The sequence below is a fragment of the Mobula birostris genome, chromosome 1, assembly GCF_030028105.1.
Source record: "Mobula birostris isolate sMobBir1 chromosome 1, sMobBir1.hap1, whole genome shotgun sequence".
NCBI classification, from domain to species: Eukaryota; Metazoa; Chordata; class Chondrichthyes; order Myliobatiformes; family Myliobatidae; genus Mobula; species Mobula birostris.
Window position 1 is genome coordinate 207,219,265 of NC_092370.1, and position 24,489 is coordinate 207,243,753.

The following is a 24,489-nucleotide window of genomic DNA, read 5'->3' on the forward strand; positions in this document are numbered from 1 at the left end:
GGTCCGTACTAACTCTCTAAGCTCACCTTTTTTTCCCTCTTTTTCGAGGTACTCGACAAGGTTGTCCTCTTAGTCCTTTATTATTTGATATTGCATTAGAACCTCTTGCAATTGCCATTTGAGAATTTTCAAATATTACTGGGATAACTCGGGGCTTAAAGTCCCATAAAATATCACTCTATGCTGATGACTTACTTTTATATATTTCTAATCCTCAAAAATCCATCCCTGCTGTTTTAGAGCTATTAGCACAATTTGGTCTTTTTTCAGGTTATAAATTAAATCTTAGTAAGAGTGAACTTTTCCCGATTAATAAACAACTTTCCTTATATCATAACTTTCCATTTAAATTGATTAATAATTATTTTTCATATCTTAGGATTAAAATTACTTGTAAATACAAAGATTTGTTTAAGATTAACTTTTTACCCTTAATTGACCATATTATTCAACTTTCATCTAAATGGTTTCCTTTATATTTAACTTTGATTGGTCGTATTAATGCAGTTAAGATGTTTTTTTTGCCAAAATTTTTATATATATTTCAGGCATTACCAATTTTTGTTCCAAAATCTTTTTTTGATAAAGTTGACTCCAAAATTTCTTCATTTATTTGGCAAAATAAAAACCCGAGACTGGGTAAAATACATTTACAGAAAGCTAAGAGAGATGGAGGCTTAGCATTACCTAACTTTAGATTTTATTATTCGGCAATTAATATTCGACATATGAAATTTTGGTTACTTGACCAGGATATACTATCCATTCCTAAATGGGTAGCATTGGAATTGCAATCTGTTCAGGGCTATACACTTGGCTCTATTTTAGGTTCCTCTCTTCCTTTTGATTTGAAACGCCTTAAACAGGTGTCTAACCCGATAGTTAAATATACCTTACGTATTTGGTTTCAATTCAGAAAATCTTTTGATCTTAACCAATTTGGGTTAGCGATTCCTATTTTAGGTAACATATTTTTTCCTCCCTCTTTTACGGATCGTGCTTTTCAAATTTGGAAGACTAAGGGTATTTCACGGTTTTTGGATTTATTTTTAGATGGTTCCCTTATGTCTTTTGAACAATTATCTAATAAATATAATTTATCAAGAATATATTTTTTTAGATATCTACAAGTTAGAAATTTCCTAAGTACTATACTTTCTTCTTTTCCAATGCTTCCTCCTACATACATTTTAGATACTATAATTAACCTTAATCCATGTCAGAAGGGTGCATCGGCTATTATTTATAATATTATTATGAAACTTAGGAAAGCTCCATTTGATAAGATTAGGTCAGATTGGGAACAAGAACTGGGATCTATTATTTCCGTGGATGACTGGGGGCAGATTTTACAATTAGTCAATACTTCCTCTATCTGTGCTAAACATTCCCTAATTCAATTTAAAATTGTTCATAGAGCACATATGTCCAAAGATAAATTAGTTCGCTTTTATTCTCATATTAATCCTTTTTGTGATAGATGTCCGGGGCAAATAGCCTCTTTAACTCATATGTTTTGGTCTTGTCCTACTCTGGAAACTTTTTGGAGAGACATTTTTAATATTATTTCCAAGGTATTGAATATAGATATCTCTCCTCACCCTATTACTGCTGTCTTTGGACTACCTAAAATTTCCAGTAATCTTTCTCCCTCAGCCCGTAGAATGATTGCATTTCTTACTTTAATGGCGAAAAGAGGTATCTTACAACATTGGAAAGAGCTTAATGCTCCAACTACCTTTTTTTGGTTTTCTCAGACAATATTATGTTTGAATTTGGAGAAAATTAGAAGCAATCTTTATGACTCCTCATTTAAATTTGAACAGACCTGGAGATCTTTTATTCAATATTTTCATTTAATGTAATATATACCCTTCTTGTTTTTTTTACTGTTTTTTATGGAGGTCAGGATTGAGGACGTGATTTTAAGTTTTTTTAACTCTGTTTGGTTTCAAGTTAGCCCATTGCTTTGCTTTGCTTTTAGTTAGTTGCACGGTGGGTTTTTTGGGGGTTTTTTTTTTCCTTTTCTCTATTGATATATATATAAAAATTAGTATATTATTATGTTACCTTGGTACATTATGTTTAAATTACATTGTTTGTATTTTTTTTGTATTAATATCTCCTGTAATTTTATTATATTTTAACAGGGTATTAGTGCCTATATGGCTTACCTTTTTGTATACTTATTCAATAAAAAGATTTAAAGGAGATTTTGGGATTTTGGATAACAGGTAGAAGTTGCAGTATATCTCAAGACTGCACGGTACAATTTCACCTTTTAAGTTACTATTTAATGAAACTAAATAGTATTTATCAAGATAGAGACTTTTAGCATTATAATTCAGTATGTCCTAGATTAGATACACATTAACACCAAAATAGATTATACCATATCAGAAATATTGATCATGCAACTAAAGAGGCCTAATTACACTGTATCATTGAAAGGATGTTAAAAAGGACCAAATGGCCAAAACATTCCACACTCACTGAACAGAACAATATTTTACCTCAGCATTTTCACAAAGTCACACTCATGCTTTTGTATTTACTTTCAAAAGTGCAACACAAAATCTCTAATGTGATAGGTTTACCTCAACCTTTTAAATAGGAATATTAATGTGGTCCACTTTGCAAATAATCGTTTTAAATGGCAAGTATTTTCAGTGGCCGATGTAATATCAACGTAAAGATGAGTTGGCTAATGATCTTTTAAACCAGAGGAATACATTTCCTGATGTATTATTGAACAATAACTGCCTTAATCTTTCATAGGCCTGAGAAATCACAAAAAAAACTGAATACAGAAATGGGATGGTAGTAGATATAAAACATAGTTAACAAGGATATTCATTTTGACTGGTTGTCAGCTTTCGATAAAGCAAATACAATAGCTCTATGAAAGTCATTGCATTACACATTGCTCATCAGATTAGAGTCACATGACTTCCCTCCTGCAGTAACTGCACAGCAGTCAAGGACTCTACAAATGCTGCATCAGTTTTTTTTAAGGCTAACCTGCTTATGAGAAATTTTAACTTTTGCGCATTGGCTCTGTGAAGCTCAAGGCTTCTGAGGAAGTAGGTAGTGATCTGATGGCACAAAGATTTTAGTGATTTAATCAACTTCATGTCATTGTGGATCGGGATCAATACGATTCCACGAGGTGTGCTTCAACTCACTTTTTTTGTATCTTTTATCCTTTGCTTCCAATTCAACTCAGAATTCTATTCAGGACACTGCAGGAAAGATGCATCAGGACTGTATTACTTTTAAAAATGAAGTGAATAGATTATAAAATTCATACTAGCGCGTCTTTATAATGACTAGGTTTTGTTTCTGACTGAAGAATTACATTTAAACAATATCAATGAAAGCAGATTTTTAAAAAATTATTACTTTGGAGGAACAATAAATATTTATGGAGCATATTCTTGTATTTATTTTTGATAATATAGACATTATTTATCCTTCTGCCTTTTTCGATGCTTGTACCCCAAAAAACTTAACAAGGAAGAGTCAATTAGAATAAATTCAATGAACACAGTTGCCAAAACAATATACAGATGGAGGAAAGATCTTATAGTGATGGGGAGTGACAAAGGGAGAAGAGACACAGATTATTAAAAAGACCATATGTGTGACAAAATTTCTTCTCTGGAAATCTTCAACACTAATAAAATGCTGAAGAACAACTTGAAATGTTAATTTTTCTACCAGAGGTTATCTGCCCACAATCAAAACCCTCCACAAATTTAAAAAAAAATTTCTTTAAATGGGATTCTCAAAATAAAAAGCCCAATTTTGTTTCATGAAAGTCAGGTATACATTGCAATCCAAAACCCCAGCATTCAAAATACTTGAAAGCGTAGCCAGCAATAGTACTTGCTCTTTTGTCAGTCATGTCAGCAAATCAACGTGAAAGTTAAACCATTGTGACAGAGGGGATATCAAGAAGGGCCATGTCATTCCTCAGGAAAATATTGAGTGGATTCAAAGCAACAGGAACCTCCTATCTGCAGAATTTCTAAATAATTCAATGCTACCTTTGGTAACCCTGTTTAAATTTGCTCCGGGCCTTCTAAGAAAAAGGAGAAAAAAGGGAAAACAATGAAGCACTGTCATTTCTGCACATTCTCCCAATAGTGCACAGTGCGAGGCTCACTTTCCAGTTGTGGATGCCCTTATCTGGGTACATCGAGGGAGTTAGAAACACCATCTACACTGACTATCTTGTCAGACACCGAGAAAACAATTGTCAGGCTGAGATAACATTTAGAGTAGATGGAAAAGGAGCCACTATTTTTCCACTCTCCAGCTTTGCTATTGGGGGAAGCTTCATCTACTCAGTCTATGCAGGACATCCCAGAATGCATCACATTTACATCAAACCGGGACTCATGACATCTTTTGCAGTAAATGCAGGCTTGAAACTATCAAGCAAAAGACTGCAAGGGGAACAATGAACATGGAAAGGGAAGCCACTCCCACAGGGATGTCTCAAATGTTTCTTCAGATACACAGAGAGGAGAGCTCACAACAAGTTCTCCCCGAGAGAATACAACTTGCCTCCTCCAGCTGAGAACATGACTACTGAAAGAAAGAAAAAATAAATGCAGTCTAAACAAGCTGCCAGACCTCCGTTGTGAGACCCTTACCCCACTGCCATCAATGGATGATTGGCAAAGGCAAGCAGGAGACTGCTTTTCCAGCAACCTTTTGTTTCCCATTTCACTTCAACAATTTGTCAAGTGGTCCTTGAGAGTTCGGTGGCACAAAAAAGCAACAAATGTCCCAGGCAGACATCAGCAGCTGCTCCTCTTTGAATGATGAGGCAGCACTAAATAAAAGGGATGAAGAGGAGACAGAAAAGAAGTCCCAGTCAAGAACCTGAGGGAGAAGCAGAGTCCATTTCACCTTAGCTATAGGAGGCTGGGAACAGTTCATCAGCCAACCCAACCCAAACTTCTAGAATCCAGAAACAGCACATTGCCCAACACCGCTTAGCTCCAGAAATTCAAGAGCAAATACGTATCCAGGAGCCCAGAACCAGAAGTGGTGACACAGTGAAGGAGAAACAAAATGGTCTTCCCTCAGTCACCCCACCAGTTTCAATGCAGCTGAACTCAGTCTTTGGGGGAGATCAAGACCAATGCCTCAGCCTACTGCTTACAGATACAGTAGACATTCTGGGACAGAATAGCTGACTACCGTGATGCAATTTGAATTTTAAATTAAAATAAAACAATGCTTTTTAAAAATTGTATCAATTAACATACGCAATGTGAAAAGCATCATACAACATATAGCATCCTTGGAATACCTCACCAACATAAAGTCCAACCTGCTGTTTCGTCAGGAACAGAACCTGCCCTACTAAGTAACCTTTGGCAGCAACTGCAATGATGGTCCCACAGGCAACCTAGTGGTCAGATGGTGACTGCTGTCCTGTAGCTTGGGTATTTGGCTGCAGAGAGACAGCTTCACCATCAACAAAAGTCAAAGAAATGGCTGGTAGGAGATGTGATATACAAAAGTCAATCCAGTCCAGTTCAATGCACAAGTTACAACCCAGAGGACAAATGCCTGGCAGTCTTCCAGCAGACCAACTGCCACTTGCAAGTTCCTGGCTGGATTTTCTGTGCTTCAGCGTTGAAACTGGTTCCTTAAGGTTGTCATAGCCAGGGAAGGTAGTGTGGATAAGCCCCCATTACCTATTAAACGCTCATAATAACATGGGTCTAAAATAATCTCTGACAACCAAGTCTAGCTCCTGGCTTACAAGTGTAGCTTAGCTACTAAGCCTGGTGAAACAGTTTCTACTGAAAAGAGAAGGGGCAAAGACTGGTTACTGATGCCTAAAAAGCAGTTGCTTCGGGCAGATGGGGATCATCAGCCGCGGTTGGTAGCCCACCTTGGAGAAGGAAAACTTTTGATCTCAAACTTCTGCTGCCTTGCGGCTATACCCACCCATGGGGAAGGCTTCGGGAGTAAACTCTGAGGAAGAATCCAGAACTAGAGTCCCTAAGGCAGTCCTACATTGAGTTCAATACTGACTGGCAAATCCTGCGACATGGCTGGTGGTAAACTATATCGGTCTCTGCCATTCCTTTGTGTTCATCAGCTCTTGAACAGGGGAGCCTGCTGCATGGGCAGCAGCCAGCTCTCCATATTGTACTGCCAATGCTTGCATATCACGTACAGTTAGGACACGATATCCAAGGTCGAACCCGTCCAACGGAGGGCCTCAACAGTGATGAGACTGGTCGATTGAGCAGAGTCAACAGTAAACTGGAGGCCACCGCCACACCTTTGACTGAAATAGTAAACACTACTGAGCTGTGCAGTGCCTTCAGCAACCCCGCAGATGGAGTAATTATAATTGATCAAGATCAATCTGGTCCCAAATGGCTTCCTGTTTGTGTCCAAACTAATCAAGATTTCAAGATATCATACTTGTCTGAGGTCAATGCCTCCTAAAGAAAGATCAGAAGGTTGATATGGAGAAATAGAAGCTCCCAAAAACACTGAAAAGGGATTAAATAGTAGAACCATGAAACCTCTATTTATTCTCTAGCACACTGGTGGGAAGCAAATTTAACAGTAGGTTTTTTTTATATGCTCAAGAATGTTCAGAACATCAGAGTAAATATGTCAACTCCTAAAACTATGCAGAATCTGCTCCTGCATCAGGGATAGAGGTCAAAGAGGACCTCGACGAGCCAGCAAACCTCAAAGCCTTTTAATTGAGAGTTTTCTCCTTAGTGCAGGATAAAACTTCTGTATGTTTCTTCTTCCTAAGGACTCTGACTGTGCTTCTCAGAGAAGCTTCATGGAACTTCTATAAAGAAGTTCTCTATATCCTCTACATCAACAGCAGACCAGCTGCTGACTCTGGATGTTGACTTGGTCTATGCATTCTCTTGAGAGAAGTCGAACTCCTTGGAGCAATGGCTTACTGGTTGAGTTGTTTTCAGTTCTTTGGGGCTGGATCAGGCTAGTTCTGTTGGAAAATGAGTTTGACAGAATCCATGAGGAAGGTTCAGATTACCAGACAGTGCTTGGAATATGCTTTATGGAGCTGAGGAACACTTCGTGGCATTCACGAGAAACTGAAAATGGTATTGCAGAAAAGAAACTGACTATCAGATAAAAGGTGCGGCTCCCTTCCAGTAGGATGGTGGTGCGTTCAGATGCAGCGGCCTTGCGAGGGCCAACCAAAGGTGTTTTTGTCTATCTTAAACATTGTTTTTTAGGATCGCAAGACAGTGCTGAAGATTAAGAACTTCCAAGTAACTGCAGGTCTACCTATCAGTGAGCTGCTCGTTGGCGAAGAAGCTGGACTTGGTGCGGACCGTATTACTGCCTGCTGCGGAAAGGCATCGGAGTTGGTGAGTGGTGTGTAGTCTAACAGCAAGTGATAGTCTTGACATCTCTCTTGCGACAGCAAGACCCTGTTGGACATTGGTAAGATAAAATGCTTCAAGTCTGTTTCCCTTGTATACTAGTGAGACAGACAGTGGGTAAGGGCTGCATGATTTCAGTTCTAACCAGCTTACCTGTTGCAGCAGTCCAGAAGAATAGACACTGAAAGCGGCCTAGCACAGTGTCCATCCTGGGTTGACAGCTGGCCCCTCCAGTGTTCGCTCGGTAGAAGGCAAGCTGGATTGTGTGCATACGTTCTTCTGCAGACTGCTGAGAATTGCTTGTACTTGCTGGTAACACTCAAGCACCATCAATTTACAGGACATGTCACTCAGGGACTTGGGCTCTATATATTTTTGTGTGAATGTCCGTTTACTTGTTACCTTATATGTGCTATATCTGCCTTGTGCTGTGTATGACTATTAGTACTGTGCTTTTCACCTTGACCCAGGAAGAATGCTGTTTTATTTGGCTGTATTCATGGATCGCCATATTTGGTTGAATGACAACACCGGACAACAAATTTTTTCAAAAGTGTTGCTTCCTCAGAATTTTTTTTTTTGTTTATGATAGACTGCTTGAAGATGAACACAAATATAATTTCAAACTACTTGTATAATGTAGGAATTTGGAGAAACAACAAATTAACTTTTATTGAACATAATGTGTTTAATTGCATAATGGTGCTGATGCTTTGCAATACTTCAACTAAGTTAAAAGTATTTTGTTAGTGATTTTCATTTGTACTCAGTGTCTGAGGCTTCTCGCTTAAGTGTACAACAATAATTCACCAGCATTGATGGATTCCAGTTACCCTGGTATCTTTTCTCCATAACCTCAATGTCCCAGTGAAACTTTTCACTATGCTCGTCACTAACAGCACCAAGATTTGCAGGGAAGAAGTCTAAATGGGAATGCAGAAAATGAATCTTTAGTGACCTGTTGCATTTCATGGTTTTATATGCTTGAAGCACGCTATCAACCAGCTGCATGTAGTTTGGTGCTCTGTAGATGCCAAGAAAAATTTCAACAACTTCCTTGAATGCCTTCCATGTGATTTTTCTCCGGTCCTACTAGAAATTCTTCAAATTACCTGTCATTGATGACCTGTTTGATTTGTGCACCAACAAAAATGCTTTCCTGAATCTTGGCATCAGTTATTCTGGGAAGCAACTGTCTCAAATATCAAAATCCTTCACAGAAATTTTTGTGCCTTTTGATAGCAAATTCCATCCTTACAGTCCTGAACCCAATAATTACTGCTAAAACCTGTCCTGCCATGTAGAATCCGCCCAGGCATGCCTGGACAAGATAGGGAACTTTTCAGCTTACACTGTGGCCAACATTTTAATTGACTTGAATTATAAATCGAAATGATAAATATAGGAGATTTCAAAAATTATACATGATAGGGAAATTTCATTGTGATTTTCATGCTGAGCAGCCCAAAATCCATAACATACACCCAAAAGTATTCAGGAAGCTAAATCTTTGTTGCCCAGCGTAATTAAATTTGAACTTGCGCTGCCGTACATGGTGCAAGTGGAGTTCGTACTCCCTTCCCTTGTCCTGCAGCATTCATTTGGTCCGTCTTCTGTTTCGTATAGAGATCACTAAATGCTGATATTCCAGACAACCCAATGTGGCAAAGGATGGGCCTGGCAATGTTCCCACAGAGCACTTCATTCTGTTGCACCATACTGTGTTATCTGACCCTTGGAGGAAAACAAGTTGTGCAAATAGAACACCTGATATGTCAATCGTACACCTGCACAGTGTGTTCGATGAATAAGTGGAGTCTTTGGATGATTCCCTGCCCAGATGCTCGATCACCAAAACATTTAAATGAGCACCAACGCCTGACTTAATTAATGGTGAGGTGAGCCCCTCCCATCAGATCCTTTATGCATAGCTAGTCTCAGCGCCATTGCCTACTGCCCTCGAGCTAACTGAAGTGAGAAGGCCTTCGCCTGTCTCCTTTTACACTTGGAAAGGGATGCAGTGATCTTTGTCATCCTGAGCATCCAGTTACAATCTCTGGAAAGCCATCTCACAGACAAAGTGGTAATTCCACACTAGATTTGAATCAACAAAGGATGCTTGAATACTATCACTTCTTATAAAGTTAAATCAAGCGATATAGGTGACAACGGGGCTTCACTTCCAGATGAGCTCAATGCCTTTTATGCTCACTTGACCATCAAAACATGAAGGAACCTTCACGAACTCTCATAGCCCCTGATGATCCTGTGATGTCAGTCTCTGAGGTCAACATACCTTCAGAAGGGTGAACCCACGAAAAGCATCTGGCCCAGACGAAGTACCTGGCCAAGCACTGAAAACCTGTGCTGATCAACTGGCTAGGGTGTTCACTGAGACTGCTAACCTCTCACTTTGGCAGTCTGAGTTACCTGCCTGCTTCAAGCAGGCTTCAACACCGGTGCCCAAGGAGAATGTGGTGACCTGCCTCAATGACTATTGTCTAGTAGCCCTTACGTCCACAGTGATGAAGTATTCTGAGAGGTTTGTGATGAAACAGATCAACTCCTGGCTGAGAAGCAACTTATATCCACTCTAATTTTCCTACCGGAGCAACAGGTCCACAGTAGATGCTATCCACTGGCTCTTCACTCAACCCTGGAACAGCAGGACAGCAAAGGTGCATACATCAGGATGCTCTTTAACAACTACAACTCAGCATTCAATACTATCATCCCCTCAAAACTAATCAATAAGCTTCAAGACCTTGGCCTCAATACCTCCTCGTACAATTGGATCCTTGATTTCCTCACTTGCAGACCCCAGTCAGTTCGGATTGGCAACAACACCTCCTCCACAATCTCCATCAGCACAGGTGCACTACAAGGCTGTGTGCTTAGCCCCCTGTTCTACTCACTTTACACTTAAGACTGTGTGGCTAAACACAGCTTCAATGCCATAATCAAATTTGCTGATGACACCAATGTTGTAGGCTGAATCAAATGTGGTGATGAATAAGGGAGATTGAAAACCTGGCTGAGTGGTGCCTTAACAACATCTTCTTACTCAATGTCAGCAAGACCAAGGAGTTGATTACTGACTTCAGGAGGAGGAAACTGAAGGAGTCCTCATTGGAGGATCAGAGGTGGAGAGGTTCAGCAACTTTTAAATTCCTCAGTATTAATATTTTGGAGGTCTGGTCTTTGGCCCAGCGTACACGTTCAATTATGAAGAAAGCACAGCAGTGCCTCTACTTCCTTAGGAGTTTGCGAAGATTCAGCATGACACCTAAAACTTTGGCAAACTTCTAGATGTGTATAGTGAAGAGCATATTGACTGGCTGCATCACAGCCTGGTATGGAAATATCAATGCCCTTGAAAAGAAAATCCTACACAAAAATGTAGTGAATACAGCCCAGTCCATTACAGGTAAAGCCCTCTCCACCATTAAGCACATCTACATGAAATGTTGTCACAGGAAAGCAGAATCCAGCTTCAGGGACCCCCCATCACCCAAGACATCCTCTCTGCTCACTGCTGCCATCAGGAAGAAGGTACAGATGCCTTAGGACTAACACCACAAGGTTCAGGAAAAGTTGTTACCCCTCAGCTATCAGGCTCTTGAATCAAAGGAGCTAACTTCACTTGCCCCATCACTGAAATGTTCCCACAACCTATCGACTCACTTTCAGGGACGCTTCATCTCATGTTCTCGATATTTATTGCTCATTTATTTTTTACTGTTATTTCTTTCTACTTGTATTTGCACAGCTCGTTTCTTTTGCATACTGGTGTGGTCTTTCATTGATTCTATTATGGATTTACTGAGTGTGCCCACAAGAAAAATGAGTCTCAGGGTTGTTTATGGTTACATATATGTACTTCGATGATAAATTTACTTTGAACTTTGAAACACTGGGCTGCTCTGCTGGCCAATCCCAGAGATGCAACATAAGACAACATTGACAGTTGCTGGAAGACATACTTTAGCCTGTCTGAAACCTGCTCTCCTTCCAGTGCAAGGAGCTGGTTACAGCATAAAGCCACAGAAAAACATTCCAATGTGCAGGAATGCACTGATCGAGACACTGAAGCTGCCACAATGATTCTTCGAGGGCAAAGGTCAGGGTTAGGTTTTCCCACCACTGGATAATACAGAACAGGACTGTAAAAACCTGTCAAGTTAATCATGATGAATGTTTCTTGGGAATAGAAGTTTGATGCTACGTCAAAAGAATGTCCATAATATAGGCAAACGTAAACATATACTTGGTAGGATTAATGAAGGCAATACAACTTCTTGGACTATACAAGTGTATATTTAATAAAAATATACTCTTCAGAATAAATAATCAAATGGAGAAATCAGGAGGCAATATATGCTTTCTACACGTCTACTGGAGCAGCAGTAAACTAGGCAGAGCACCGTAAAATTTTCACACTTAACTGCACATAATGCAAACTGTTCTCCAGGTTGTAGTGAAATAATATTAAATATTATTGTCCTTGTTTTTCTCTTCCCCATAAAATGGGCAGAACATAATAAGACAATAAGACCTAGGAGCAAAATTAGGCCATTCAGTCCATCAAGTCTGCTCTGCCATTTGATCATCGCCGATTTTGTTTTCCTTTTCAACTCCATTATCCTGCCTTCTCCACATAACCTTTGACCCTGTTACTGGGTATGCACCTCCACCAACCCAGAAATCCCATAGCCTTTGTCAAAGCTGGAGACCAACCACAGCCTTAGCACAGACCACCAGCAGGCTTGCTCATCATGGCATCTGACTGCAACAGAAAGTTGATCTTAGCAAGCTATTAAAGTTCCCTGACTTCATCATGTCATCATCCCTGAGGCCTGACATGGACATTCTGTCAGAAACCTCGATGCAGGTGGTCATGGTACAACTGACAGTTTCTTGGGAAGATTGGACTGAAGAGGAATTTGAGCACAAGAAAGCCAAATACCAGGAGCAGGTAGAGCAGTGCCAGAGACAGGGGTGGGGTGCGTGATGCGAGCCTATAGAGTTGGAGCGTAGAGGTTTCTCTGGCTGCTCGCTCTGCAGAACCTACTCTCTCCTTGGCATTACAGGGGCTACAAAGAAAAGAACCATCAGGACCTTCTCAGAGGCTTTGAGTGAGCCTCTAGATGGCTCTGGATCAAGAGGTGTGACCCATGGACCAGTGCTGCTGGGACACGTGCCAGGGCCTGATCAGCCCTGGCTGAGTAGTCTAGGTGAGAATGTCCGACTGGAAACACCCGATGACCCCAGGCTATATCACTGATGATATGTCCCAATGCATCCTAGGATGTATCTCAGCATCAAGAACACATCTACTAAAATGAGGCACTAATTTCTCTTTCTCACGGAATTGAAAGATATTGAGGCTATGGTCTAAGAGTCTCAAATCAAGTTGTTATGACTTTCTGCCCCTCTCTTTGTGCTACCTTGACGTACTTCTGTTTCAAAGTAATCTGTATGAATGGCATGCAGTTATTTTCCCATTATATCTCAGTACATGTGACAATAAACTAATTACCTATGACCTTGCAACCAATTCAACTATAAAAATCTATGCACTACTACACAGTGTATTCCAAGTACTAAACACACTTAAGCACAATGAGCTTCATTTTTCCATCAGGTCCTGTTATTCTCCCACCCTAACTGTTTTATATTTAACATGTCTTCCATTTAGTTTTCGTGTTCCAAACTTGATCGTCTTAGTCACTTTTCACACACAGTTTATTAAATAAATAAGAAGCATGCAACTTGGCCCACACTTTCAATGATGCTCAAACCCATGCTGGAACATTTCCTTCAAAGTTCCTTTAATTTTGGCACCAAGTATCTTTGACTAGCCACAAACATAAATTTGCAACGTTGGTATTCTCCCTTATCCATGTCAAAGTTTTCGCTGCCTCAGGCTATACTTATAACATACTTCTAGTTCAACTACTCAATCTGATATTTAAATCCTATCTTTAAAAAGTACTTAATTGTCCTCGATGAAAATCATTTAATATTTCTGAAGTAGCAGTCAGCGAATGGGTACAGTTAAATGCACCTCATGTTTTCATTAAATGTCAAAACATGAGATTACAAAGCATATTGAATATCCTAATAAAATATACTTCACTGATGTCACAAGGCCCAAGAAAACACTTGCAATAATTTAGCACCACAGCTTATGGAAATATTTCAGGCCTTTCACATGATAAAGTACTTCTGGAGGGTGACCAGAGCACCACTGAAGCAACTGAGGAAAAGATGGAGAAGGAACCCATCTCTTCTTTCATTAACACCAAAAAAATTTAAATATCCACCTTTATACCAAGAAATGAGCTGTAATATTTGAGCCAGATGTATAGATTGCAGGATATAACTACACATGTCATGCAAGAGGCTTAGAATTTCAGAATAAATGTACCACATTGAGAAGATCAGAAGAATAAAGCTTCCTTAACAATTTTGAAAACTGCCAGCCTTAAAAATTAAACACAGCTGCTGAACAGATTAGGACCCTTCATCTACCAGAGGGAAAAAAACATCATGAAGTCAAGGATTCAATTCTTTTCTGCAAAACTATATTAATAAACACATTTGTTATGTACAAGAACAAATGGAGGACAAATTGAAGTCTGAGTGCTTAGGTTCCATGTTATTCGTGTAGCTTACCCGATTCACAGACAATTGATCCTGGCTTCAACTCGAGCATCATAATGATCATTGAGATATCAGTGGAATAAAGGATCTGGGTCCGGTGTGGAAGAGTCACTGTCCAGAGTTCTGGTGTTGGATGAAGTATATACACCCATCCACCTTTGCTGCATGTAATCCTAGAGCCATACCTCTTTCCAATAAGGTCTGTTGAATGCTTGATGGCACCATATTTAGTCTGCGTTGCACCACCTTGCTGAACTTTAATCGCAAACATAGAGTCATGACCCAGGAAGACAATGGCAGTGTCACCATTCTGGATGATGTCTTTATACTCCACAAAACTCATTTTTCGAATGGAATGCTAGAACTTTGACAATCTAGAGAAGAACAATAATGTAAAGAATAATATTGTTAACATTTTCTAAAAAAAAATCAAGTTAAACATAACTGAACTTTTCAATGTTTCTTACTACGCCAACATAACACAAACTTGTATCAAAACATCCGAATGGATCCTGTAGAACAGGTTGTGTATACAACACAGTTCACTTTTTCCAAGCTTTGTAGGTAATTGTTTTATATTATATGAGAATAAAATACATGCTTAAGGAATGAGCAACTGATGATTTTTGAGTCCTGATGAAGGGTATTGGCCTGAAACGTTGACTGTTTACTATATGCTGCCTGACCTGCTAAATTCCTCCAGCATTTTATGTGTGTTGCTTTGACTTCCAGCACTTACAGATTTTCTTATGTTTTATTGTTATTATTTTTGATTTATTTTGCATTTTTCCTCTCACTTGGGGGATAAAGGGAAACTGTATCACTGGACTGGGAAATGGAGATGATAAGATAGGTTGGGGTTCTGCAAGTGCTCTGATCAACATTTAACCCTCAATTTTAAAATATACAGAAAGAACTAGGTTGAAAAATTAGATGACTGTTTTCCAAGACTTTCCAAAGTGACTAACAGCAAGGCTATTGGTACTCAGAATTATAAAGGAGAAAATCTTAAACAACTTTATTCAACTTAATGATTGAACAATCATCATTGTGAAATCCAAAAACTATAGACAGACTGTCCTTCCATACAGCCTATTGTGATAATCTTCATTCAGTTTATCATGGGAGTAAACTGAAAACACCTTAGCCTTTTGCAATCTAATCCTGCTGTTAAAAACACACACACAATGAAAATTGCTTGAATTCATTGGCATTTTCAAAAGCATTTCAAGTCATAATCTTTGCTGAACCACCTCTCTGTATTTTGTTTAGAATAATGGTTTTAACATTCAAAACTTTTTTAAGATTCCTTTCAAAACAATAATCTATCCCAAATGGTGTGCTGAGTTTTTACATTCCTCTTCATACAATGGTGAAAATGCCACCAGTTTATCACCGTTCCCTAGTACTCGTGACTGATCAAACGCATTGTGCCCATTAGAACACGTATCGTTCAACATTAGCAGCAAGGGTCATTACATCACCCGTCTGCAGAGTCTAGGGCATTAAAGAACAAAAACAGATCACGAAATAAAATATCAGAATATTGAATACAATTATGGTCATCTCAAATACCACTTCTTAAATTTCCCAGTTGCATTTGGGAACGGAAGAATCAGCACACAGAATCACAATGTAGGAAGGCTGCTATCCCATGACAGTTATTAAATAGTCAAGTAAACACCTATTTCTGTTTGGAAAAGATAAAGGAAATGCATTGGCAGAGTTTCAAGTAACACAAAGCAAAGTGTATGGAAATTAGGGTTTAACCAGATAGTTATGTACTCTGGAAGTACATAAACCCTTAGTTGACATGAGTATCCAATTGAAAAAAGAACAGTAATATATTTCCCATTTTCTTAATACAACCACACCTTTAAGTCTAGTGAGGTCAAAGTGTGAATTTGAAAATAATGGAACAAATGAAACAAGATTCAATCTAGCAGGTACAGGTACACTGAATTATGCAACTTCCAATTACTTGTGTTCTTAAATAACCTTGACCTATTTAGTTGCTCATTATTAACTGGCTTCTCCTTCCTTGCTCTGGTGCTGGTTTTTTTTTTAAAAAAGATAATTTTCAACAAACTATTATATTACTTGAGGGTGAGGGGAGGTAAAACAAAAAGCAGCACAGCTGAACCCTCCCCTACCCTTTCTCCGCCCACTGGTGTACTGAATAGCAATCATGTAATTATAGACTTCAACTTGTGATTTCAAAGCTAATGAAAAACTGTAAAACTCCTACCTTGCCCTCTGCTGAGATAAAATAACTCAAGACAGATTAAGAACTAAATGTGACCTTTCTAATCTTATGACTCAGCAGCACGTTGCACACACTAGATCAGTAATCAGGAAAGTTGAAGTATATTTTAATAGCAGATTTTTTCTTGCTAGCAATGCTTAAATAGCTCTATTGGACTCTGCTATAGTCAGGTTTGAAAAATTAAATAATTTCTGATTCACTAACTAGAAAACACAACATTGTCAATTAAGCAAAATCTAGAAATAAATGCACTTTGCAGGTGAAAGCTGGTGCCTGGTATTATTTTTAAAGACAGGTTTAATACCTCAAATTTTTATGCATACTTCTATCATAGCTTAGAACATAATATCTACCATGATGAACATGTTAACAAAGAACTTTGCACTTCATTTTCTGTTACAGCAGGAAACTAGAGCCAATGTAAGTGCTTTAATCAGCTTGGGAAGCTCAATTCCAGTATCAAATGCACTAAAACATTCATTAGGACCATTAGTAGATAGACAGTGATGTAACAGTCAAATAATGGCGGTGGTGCCTGTCCCTAGAATGAAATATTTTCCCATGCATTACATCTACCCCTTCAACCAATAGAACTTCAAGGACTCACTGCAATGCAACATTTAACAAAGCATAAGGAATAGCCAAACACTACGGTCCAGGGAACTTGCAAGGCAGAAATTTAATTGCAAGTCGTACAAAGAAGCAAGGATATAATTTATGGCTCAATTATTTTTATTTCTTAGATGATGCAGAAGTATTCAAGCACATTTTCAGACATTTGTTACAAAAATTTCCCTAAGAAGTGGTATACTTCCGTACAGAATGATGCTAGCCAAATTATAAATAGGCTTTTCTCTTGCACTCCAAATTAGTCACCCAAAAATCAACATATTGTCACCTCACCTAAACATTTGAGCTATTCATCCAATTAACTTGCTAGAGAGCAAAGCTGGTCAAAAACAACATTCATATATGCACTCCCTATAGAAGTGGTGAGTTATTTTTGATACACCATGCAAGATATCAGAGGTCATATTAATTACTGCAATTGGTTTACCGAGGTTGAGTTCTTGCTACTGATACAATACAGATCCTGTCACAGTACACAATGCCACCATGCATTTGCTAAACCCAACTTTATCTAATGAAATCTATTTCTGAAGGCCTATGCAAAGTTAGCATGTTTTTTTAAAGAAGCACAAGCAGTGTTTTAAAATTACCTTACTAAATAGTTCCGGAAATTGCAAACTCAAGACACACACACACACAGTGGCAGAACAGAACCTGAATTAATAATTGTTTTTATAGCCAAATTTCTATAACCTAGATAATATCAATTCTGACTATAGTTCTCATCTAACAGTTGGAGCTGCTAGTTATTCAGGAGGGAACTGCTTCACCTGACTTTGGAAAGCCTTTTTGCCACCCACAAGACACAAATCAGGAATGTGTATCTTGACAGTTGCAGCTCTAATAGAACATTAAAAGCTCAAAAACTATCCAGTACAGAGCAGTCTGCACTATTTTAAGCATTGCTTTTCTCCAGTTCTCTAATGCAATGCTGCAGTACTCATTATTTACAGCTCATTAGAGCTGCCGTAGCAACATCCCCTAAATCTGTGCCTTTCACCAAAAAGGAAGGACAGGCAAAGGGAAGCAGATACACAGGAAAACTATTCTCCACGTCACACACTATCCTCACTTGGAATACTTCAGAATTCAGCATCAGGTTTAATATCACTGGCGTATACCATGAAATTTGTTGTTTTGAGGCAGCAGTACATTGCAATACATAATAAAAACTGTAAATTACAATAATGTCTTTTAAATTAAATAAGTAATCCAAAAGGAGAGCAAAAAATATTGAGATAGTGTACATTGTCCATTCAGAAATGTGATGGCAAAGGGAAAGAAGCTGTTCCTAAAATGTTGAGTGTGTGTCTTCAGGCTCCTGTGATTCCACCTTGACAGTAGCAATAAGAAGAGAGCATGTCCTGTTGATTGGGGGGGGGGCAGGGGTCCCTTAATGATGGATGCTGTCTTTATGAGGCATTGCCTTTTGAAGGTCCTCGATGCTGGCGACGCTGGTGTCCATGATGGTGCTGGCTGAGCTTGCAACTTCCTGCAGCTTCTTCCGATCCCGTGCAGTGGCCCCTCCTTACTAGACAGTGATGCAGCCAGTTAGAATGCTCTCCACATCACCAAGTTGAAGTCCTGGAACATCGTACCCAACATTGTGGGAATTTAGCACACAAAATGTAGCAAGTGAGGAAGACAGCACACCACCACCTTGTCAAGAACAACTTGGGATGGGAAACAAAAGCTGTCTTGCCTGGAGAAACTTTAATCATGAGATGTTTTATTAACTTGCATCACACTTACATTGGAATCTCATACCCAAGATCACAAGATGTTTTGTTAGAGGATTACCACATTCAAATTTTAATTGACTAGATGCAACACAACTTATTTTGATCAAAAAGGCAAATACTAGCATGCTAGAGCTAACCTACTATATAAAGAACCCAATACTGTAACAGAAGTCACTACAATTGAACAGAAAATGACACCGATTCATTATCAGCCAACTCATATGTAAATGAATAAGGAACTGACAAGCATCTACAGTGTAGAGCAGTTTGTTACATCGAGACTAGCCCCAGGACTGCAAGTGCTTCTGAAACATCAAGAGAAATAAGATTGTTGAACATCTTCCAATGTAGAGCTTACTGAGGAAGCAACTTGCATAATCACATTACATTAAGAAACCAGAGTCATGGTGAAAAACAAGATGAAACATTTCACAATGGCTGCTGCTGAAACTTGGCTGAGGAAATGAAATAGAGGCAACTGCCTAGGAAGGAACCAATAATGCTAAATGATTTAAATATGTACCATGGTCACTTCTAAAATTACACTTAGGTATTCAGAAACAGGTGTGGGCTTCAAGCTTGTTCCACTGTTTAGTGAAGTCACTTTATCCCCTTACTTCCTGGGCAGGTTCTTGCTCTGATCCTAGATGGTCTAAGTAATTGAAATAGTTTTTCTATTTTACATCCCCAACCATCACTAGGTTCCCATCAGTCACCTTATATACAGATGCAAGGTCACTTTATAGGCACATAAACAATGTATATAAAATAGCTCAAACAAGAGAAAATATGCAGATGTTTGGAATCCTAGCAACACACACAAAACGCTGGAGGAACTCAGCAGGCCAGGCAGCATCTATGGAAAAGAGTACAGTCGACGTTTCGGGCCGAGACCCCTCATCAGGACAGGAGTCTTCAGTATTTACTGTTTTATTTTATTATTATTGTGTTCTTTTTGGTGTTGCGTCAGATCTGGATTAACAATTATTTTGATTTCCTTTACAATTATGTACTGGAATTGACATTAAACAATCTTGAATCTAGATCTAATCAGCTCCCTTCAAAATATTGGGAATTTCAGTCTTTTTTTGTAACCTACAGGAGCTTATGTCTTGCACAGTAGTGCTGAGGCAAAACAAATTTCACAACGTATGTTAGTGCTGCTAAATCTGATTCTGATCCTTAACATTTTAAATTTCAATAAGCACAGCTTTATTGTTTGTAATTTAACTAGTGGAGTTTGTGAATCATCAAGCACTGCACTCTTCTCTAAACAAACACATCCTTTGAGATACAGTGCTCAAAAGAGTGCAGTTCTCTTGTGAAGGACTGCCTGAACGTTTACAGCTCCAGCTCCATGGCAGGAGTTAATGACTGCTGGACCAACAGCCACTGTACTGTCGCAACTAACAAAAGCCTTTCCAAATTAGCACTTGCAAAGAATCTCTCAGTTTCTGTCCCAGTAAGCAGAACTGCATAGGTAAGAATGATCATGACAGACGTGTGAGTAAGTTGCAAATGTCATGATTTCCTAGACTGGAAGCTACCATCATGACAGAGTACAAAATATCCTCAAGCTACACAACAGGTGGTAGGTGAAGTCACTGCAGGAGATGCAGAAGCTAAGTGAGATATATGGATTCTTCACACTGTCCAGAACATGTGGCTCAAGCAACTATGACGCTTCCAAAGAGAACTAATCAAGGACAAATAGTGCCTGCTGAAGGAGCACTTCATAGAAGTAAAAGGTCCTTGTCACTGACTTGTCCTTCACTTTGTGCCACAGTATGCTATCCACTGTAATCATGTCACATCCCCAGCCCAGCAAGAGGCCACCCATAAGTCAAAACCAACAAGGCCTCTGGAGCAGATCAAAACACTGCTAAAATACTAACATGCAGTCAAAAGTACTTATGTTGCAAATTCATGACTCATGCCTCTCATCTGACACTAGGAGACTACACAGGGTGTTCTCGGATGTCGGAGTCAGGATCATTTTCCAGAAAGGAAACATCTGGATGTAGTAATTACGCAAATGGGAGTCTTCGCATTGTCTGCCAAAGAGAAAACATTGCAAGAGTCTTCCTCAGCTGCCTTCTTCCATAAACTGAAGAGCTCCACTGCAGACGAATGCAGGTTCCACCCAGCAAAAGGCATAATGGAGATGATCTTCATGACAAAACAAATCCAAGAAGAACAAAGAAAGCAGCATCAACCATAACTGAGCAACAGTGTGCACATTGTTGTTTTTTTTAAATAAGTACAATCGTGAACAATAGCGAGATCAGAAATGCGGATCAAGTCAACTAGTTCCCAAAGAGAACTCTGATAGGTCAGTCGGATGGTTCACTGCTGCTCAGCGATAGAACACAAAAAAATCATATGTACAATTAAGAAACATTAAAAAATAGCAGAAATACTGGAGTCATGATGATAATGAAGTCTGCTGGAGAGAGACATTTATACACATGCTGTCCTCCATAATTCAAAGAGATTGAAGGGTAAGGTTGCAGGGTGACAAAACGGGGAGCACTTGGAAATAAAAAATAATCCCTACCGGGAGAAAACAACACCTGTTCTTTCCGCACTGTTCTCCAGCAGTTTAAGGACAAGGTCCAGCCAGAACATAACTCACAAGAGCTCTTGAAAGTCAGGTATTAACCCTACCTACCAACAACCAAACATTGCCATTCCTGGTCCCATTGTATACTCTCGCCATGTAATCCATTAGCAGGATAGAAAATCCAACAGAGGCTCCGATCATACTCAGTGAATTCCAATAAGCAAGCTATAGCAAGTCCATGCCTGACTCCAGAAACAATTACTTTATCTGACGGTCCCATCAGTCTAAGCAATGTCCCAAAAGAACAAGAAACACTTTAAAAAAACACACTGTCAAAGCTTCCATAACATTCTCATCATTATACCAGAATCTTTAGTTTAAAAACTATTAGAACAACTGAGAAGTATCCTTAAAGGCACCAGGTACTTCAAGCCACTCTGACAGTAGCACATGGAGGGCAAATACAAACTGACTATTAATCCAAACAATTTGTGACAGAGAGCATCCGAGTCAGAATTCATTAATTACCTTCAGAATTGGGAGTGAAAACAAATCATCCTTGATCCCACAGGGCCGACAAACAAGCAGATTGGAAGTCACGCATTGGCAGATTGAGTATTGAAGGCAAATTTTCTTTCCTGAATAATATATATATATATATATAAACCAGATGTGTTTTCCAACATTCCTACAGCTGCAATTACCATTACTAGTCAAGTATTTTCCTTTCAACTTAAAGACTTAAATTTACCACATCATACTCTAGTCCAGTAGTTAATTATTATGTTTTTCTACTCTTATTCAAGAATGGCTGGCAAAAGTTCCAGTCTAGTTTAAGTCTGAAGCATCTCTACAGAACACTATAAATACAAAAGATTCTACGGATACTGAAAATCTGGAGTAACACACACACACACACTCACACAGTGCTGGTCAGGCAGCATCTTTGGAGAGGAATAAAGAGTCAACGTTCCAGGGACAGCCCAGTCCTGATGAGCGCTCTCAGCCTGAAACGTCAACTCTTTATTCCCCTGCAGAGTTCCTTCCAGCATTCCAGCATTTTGTTTGTTACGATGGCATAGCTTATTAAAACTGCACAAGATCCATAGGAAAGTTAGACCTAACTCTGTTTTACTGATGAATGCTCTAATCTGGAAGAATGTCTATCAGTACAAGGAATATTTTCATTGTACGTACTAGTAATTCAGACCCAAGTGTAAGAGAAACGATGGAGGCCTCTGCAGAGGATGCACAAAATTTTCTCTGCTACTAATGAGCAAGGGCGGGCAGAAATGAAGCAAATGGAATTCAGTCCAGAGCAGTGCTAAGTAATGTATTCGGGGACGACAAAAAGACAGCATACAGACAAGAAATGGGAGGGTACAGAGAGCATGTTGGGACCCAAAGGCTGGACACACGTTTAAATATGCTAAGTACAAGTGAGTAAATCAATTTGAAGTCTAGAAAGAAAAATACATTACTAGTAATGGTAATTGAGGCTGCAGGAATATTCATCTGGTCTATCTGTTCAATAGTAAAATAGGCACATTTCCTTCCTCAAGTCTGCCCTATGCAAGAGTCATGTCACTTTTTAGTCAGCGAGCTAGAGTTGAGGATGACTTTCTTTACTCCAGTCTGTGAGGGACAAATACCAAAGATCTGTAACTTGTTTGAATTATTCTACAGTTTGGATCTGGCCTCCATGTGCTGAACATTTTAGGTACATAAAAGAGGGTTTATTGAAACAGTATGTAGATAATCCAACGAAGGAAAGACTGCACCATAGTTGGGTAGAGTCGTTCCCCGTGTAAACGTAACTTTGCTGGATCAAATAACGACAGCACAAAAAGATTGTCGTTACTTATCTTTTCACCCATTTATTTCTTCGAGCTCAGCCGGCGAGTGAACTTGGACCCAACATCAGGGAGAGACCCTTTCTCATGTCCCTGGCAGTTCTACAAGTTCACTGCCCGATGTCAGAATTGTCAGAAGTTATAAGGCCACCGATACAAAAGAACAATCAGTTTGATAACCATTCCGGCCAAGTCAATGGACTATTGATACAAAGAACAATCAGTTTGATAACCATTCCGGCCAAGTCAATGGACTATTGATACAAAAGTGCAATCAGTTTGTTAAACAATCCAGCCACCTTAATTAAAGAAAAGAATGTCCTGCCTGGTTTGCTGGAGCCACAACTTAATGACAAAGATAAGAACATATGTCAAATTTGTGCTTTAATTAAGAAGGGAATGTTCTGTCTCATTTCCACCAGGTACTGCTTTTTGCCAAAATCAAAAGGTGTGAAAAGCCCAGAGGCATCTTATGTGGATCTGGGTGAACTTTAACCCTTATCTTGCTCCAAAGAAGGCAGCTGTGAGACATTATTCAAACACACTGCAGTCACAGACATAGTCAGTACTTAATTCATTGTTTACAGAAATCGTGAGAATCCCCCATTCCCTTAAACTTTATCACCCGATCCTGGCAATTTACTCGCAAATGTTTTGACACCGTGCGAAGAGGCATGGTCACTGCACGGTTGATTGTGGTGCATCCTCCGAATGCTTGGCCTTTATATACTTCTCAATCAGCTGGTTGGACGTCTTTTCAGAAACTAAATCTGGAAACTAATTTCTGAAACTAAAACTAAACTAAAAAAAACTGTTTCCAAAATACCACCCAATCAGCTGACTGAAAAGTATATAAAGGGCAAGCATTCGGAGGACTCACCACAATCAACAGCGCACTGAAGTTTCCCTCACATGGTGATGAAACATTTGCAAGTAAATTGCGAAGATCAGAGAACAACTCAACCCAACCAACGACCACTTCTGATGTATTTCCAACTACTCCATGGTATATATCTAGCAGAGCAAATGGAAGGGAGAGCATTTGGGAAACAGCGATCCCAACTAAATTAGTTTTAGGATAGCTATAATCCTGGATCTTGGAGGAAAGTACTAAATCGGGTGAAGGCAAATTACAGCATAGTTAGGTAGGAGGTGGAGAGAGTGGGCTCAGGGCTGCTGTTGTGATTGAGCAAGTCCACATCTGACACATGGGAGTCACTAACGTACGGACTGCTTGGAATTCAGGACCAGCACATTGGGTGATAAGAGATTTGACAAACGTAGCCTCAGACAGGGCCGTTAAAAAAGCTGAAAGAACTCAAATAGAGTTTAAGTTCAAATAGGCTCAAGAAAGGCTCTA

At 39.2% G+C, this 24,489-nt stretch overlaps 1 protein-coding gene across 2 annotated transcripts in view; it reads right to left on the reverse strand.

The window, feature by feature from the left end:
* trmt61a (tRNA methyltransferase 61A) overlaps positions 1-24,489 on the reverse strand; it is a 68,274-nt gene that overhangs the window by 32,712 nt on the left and 11,073 nt on the right. Inside the window, exons 2-3 of one of the 2 annotated variants that reach the window (XM_072282516.1) lie at positions 21,805-21,914; positions 14,088-14,449 (exon numbers count right to left, since the gene is read on the reverse strand). In XM_072282516.1, the coding sequence (XP_072138617.1) occupies positions 14,088-14,418 (331 nt within the window). In that variant the 5' untranslated portion in view covers positions 14,419-14,449; positions 21,805-21,914. The remainder of the gene's footprint in view (positions 1-14,087; positions 14,450-21,804; positions 21,915-24,489) is intronic. The other variant, XM_072282420.1, reaches the window with a different exon arrangement.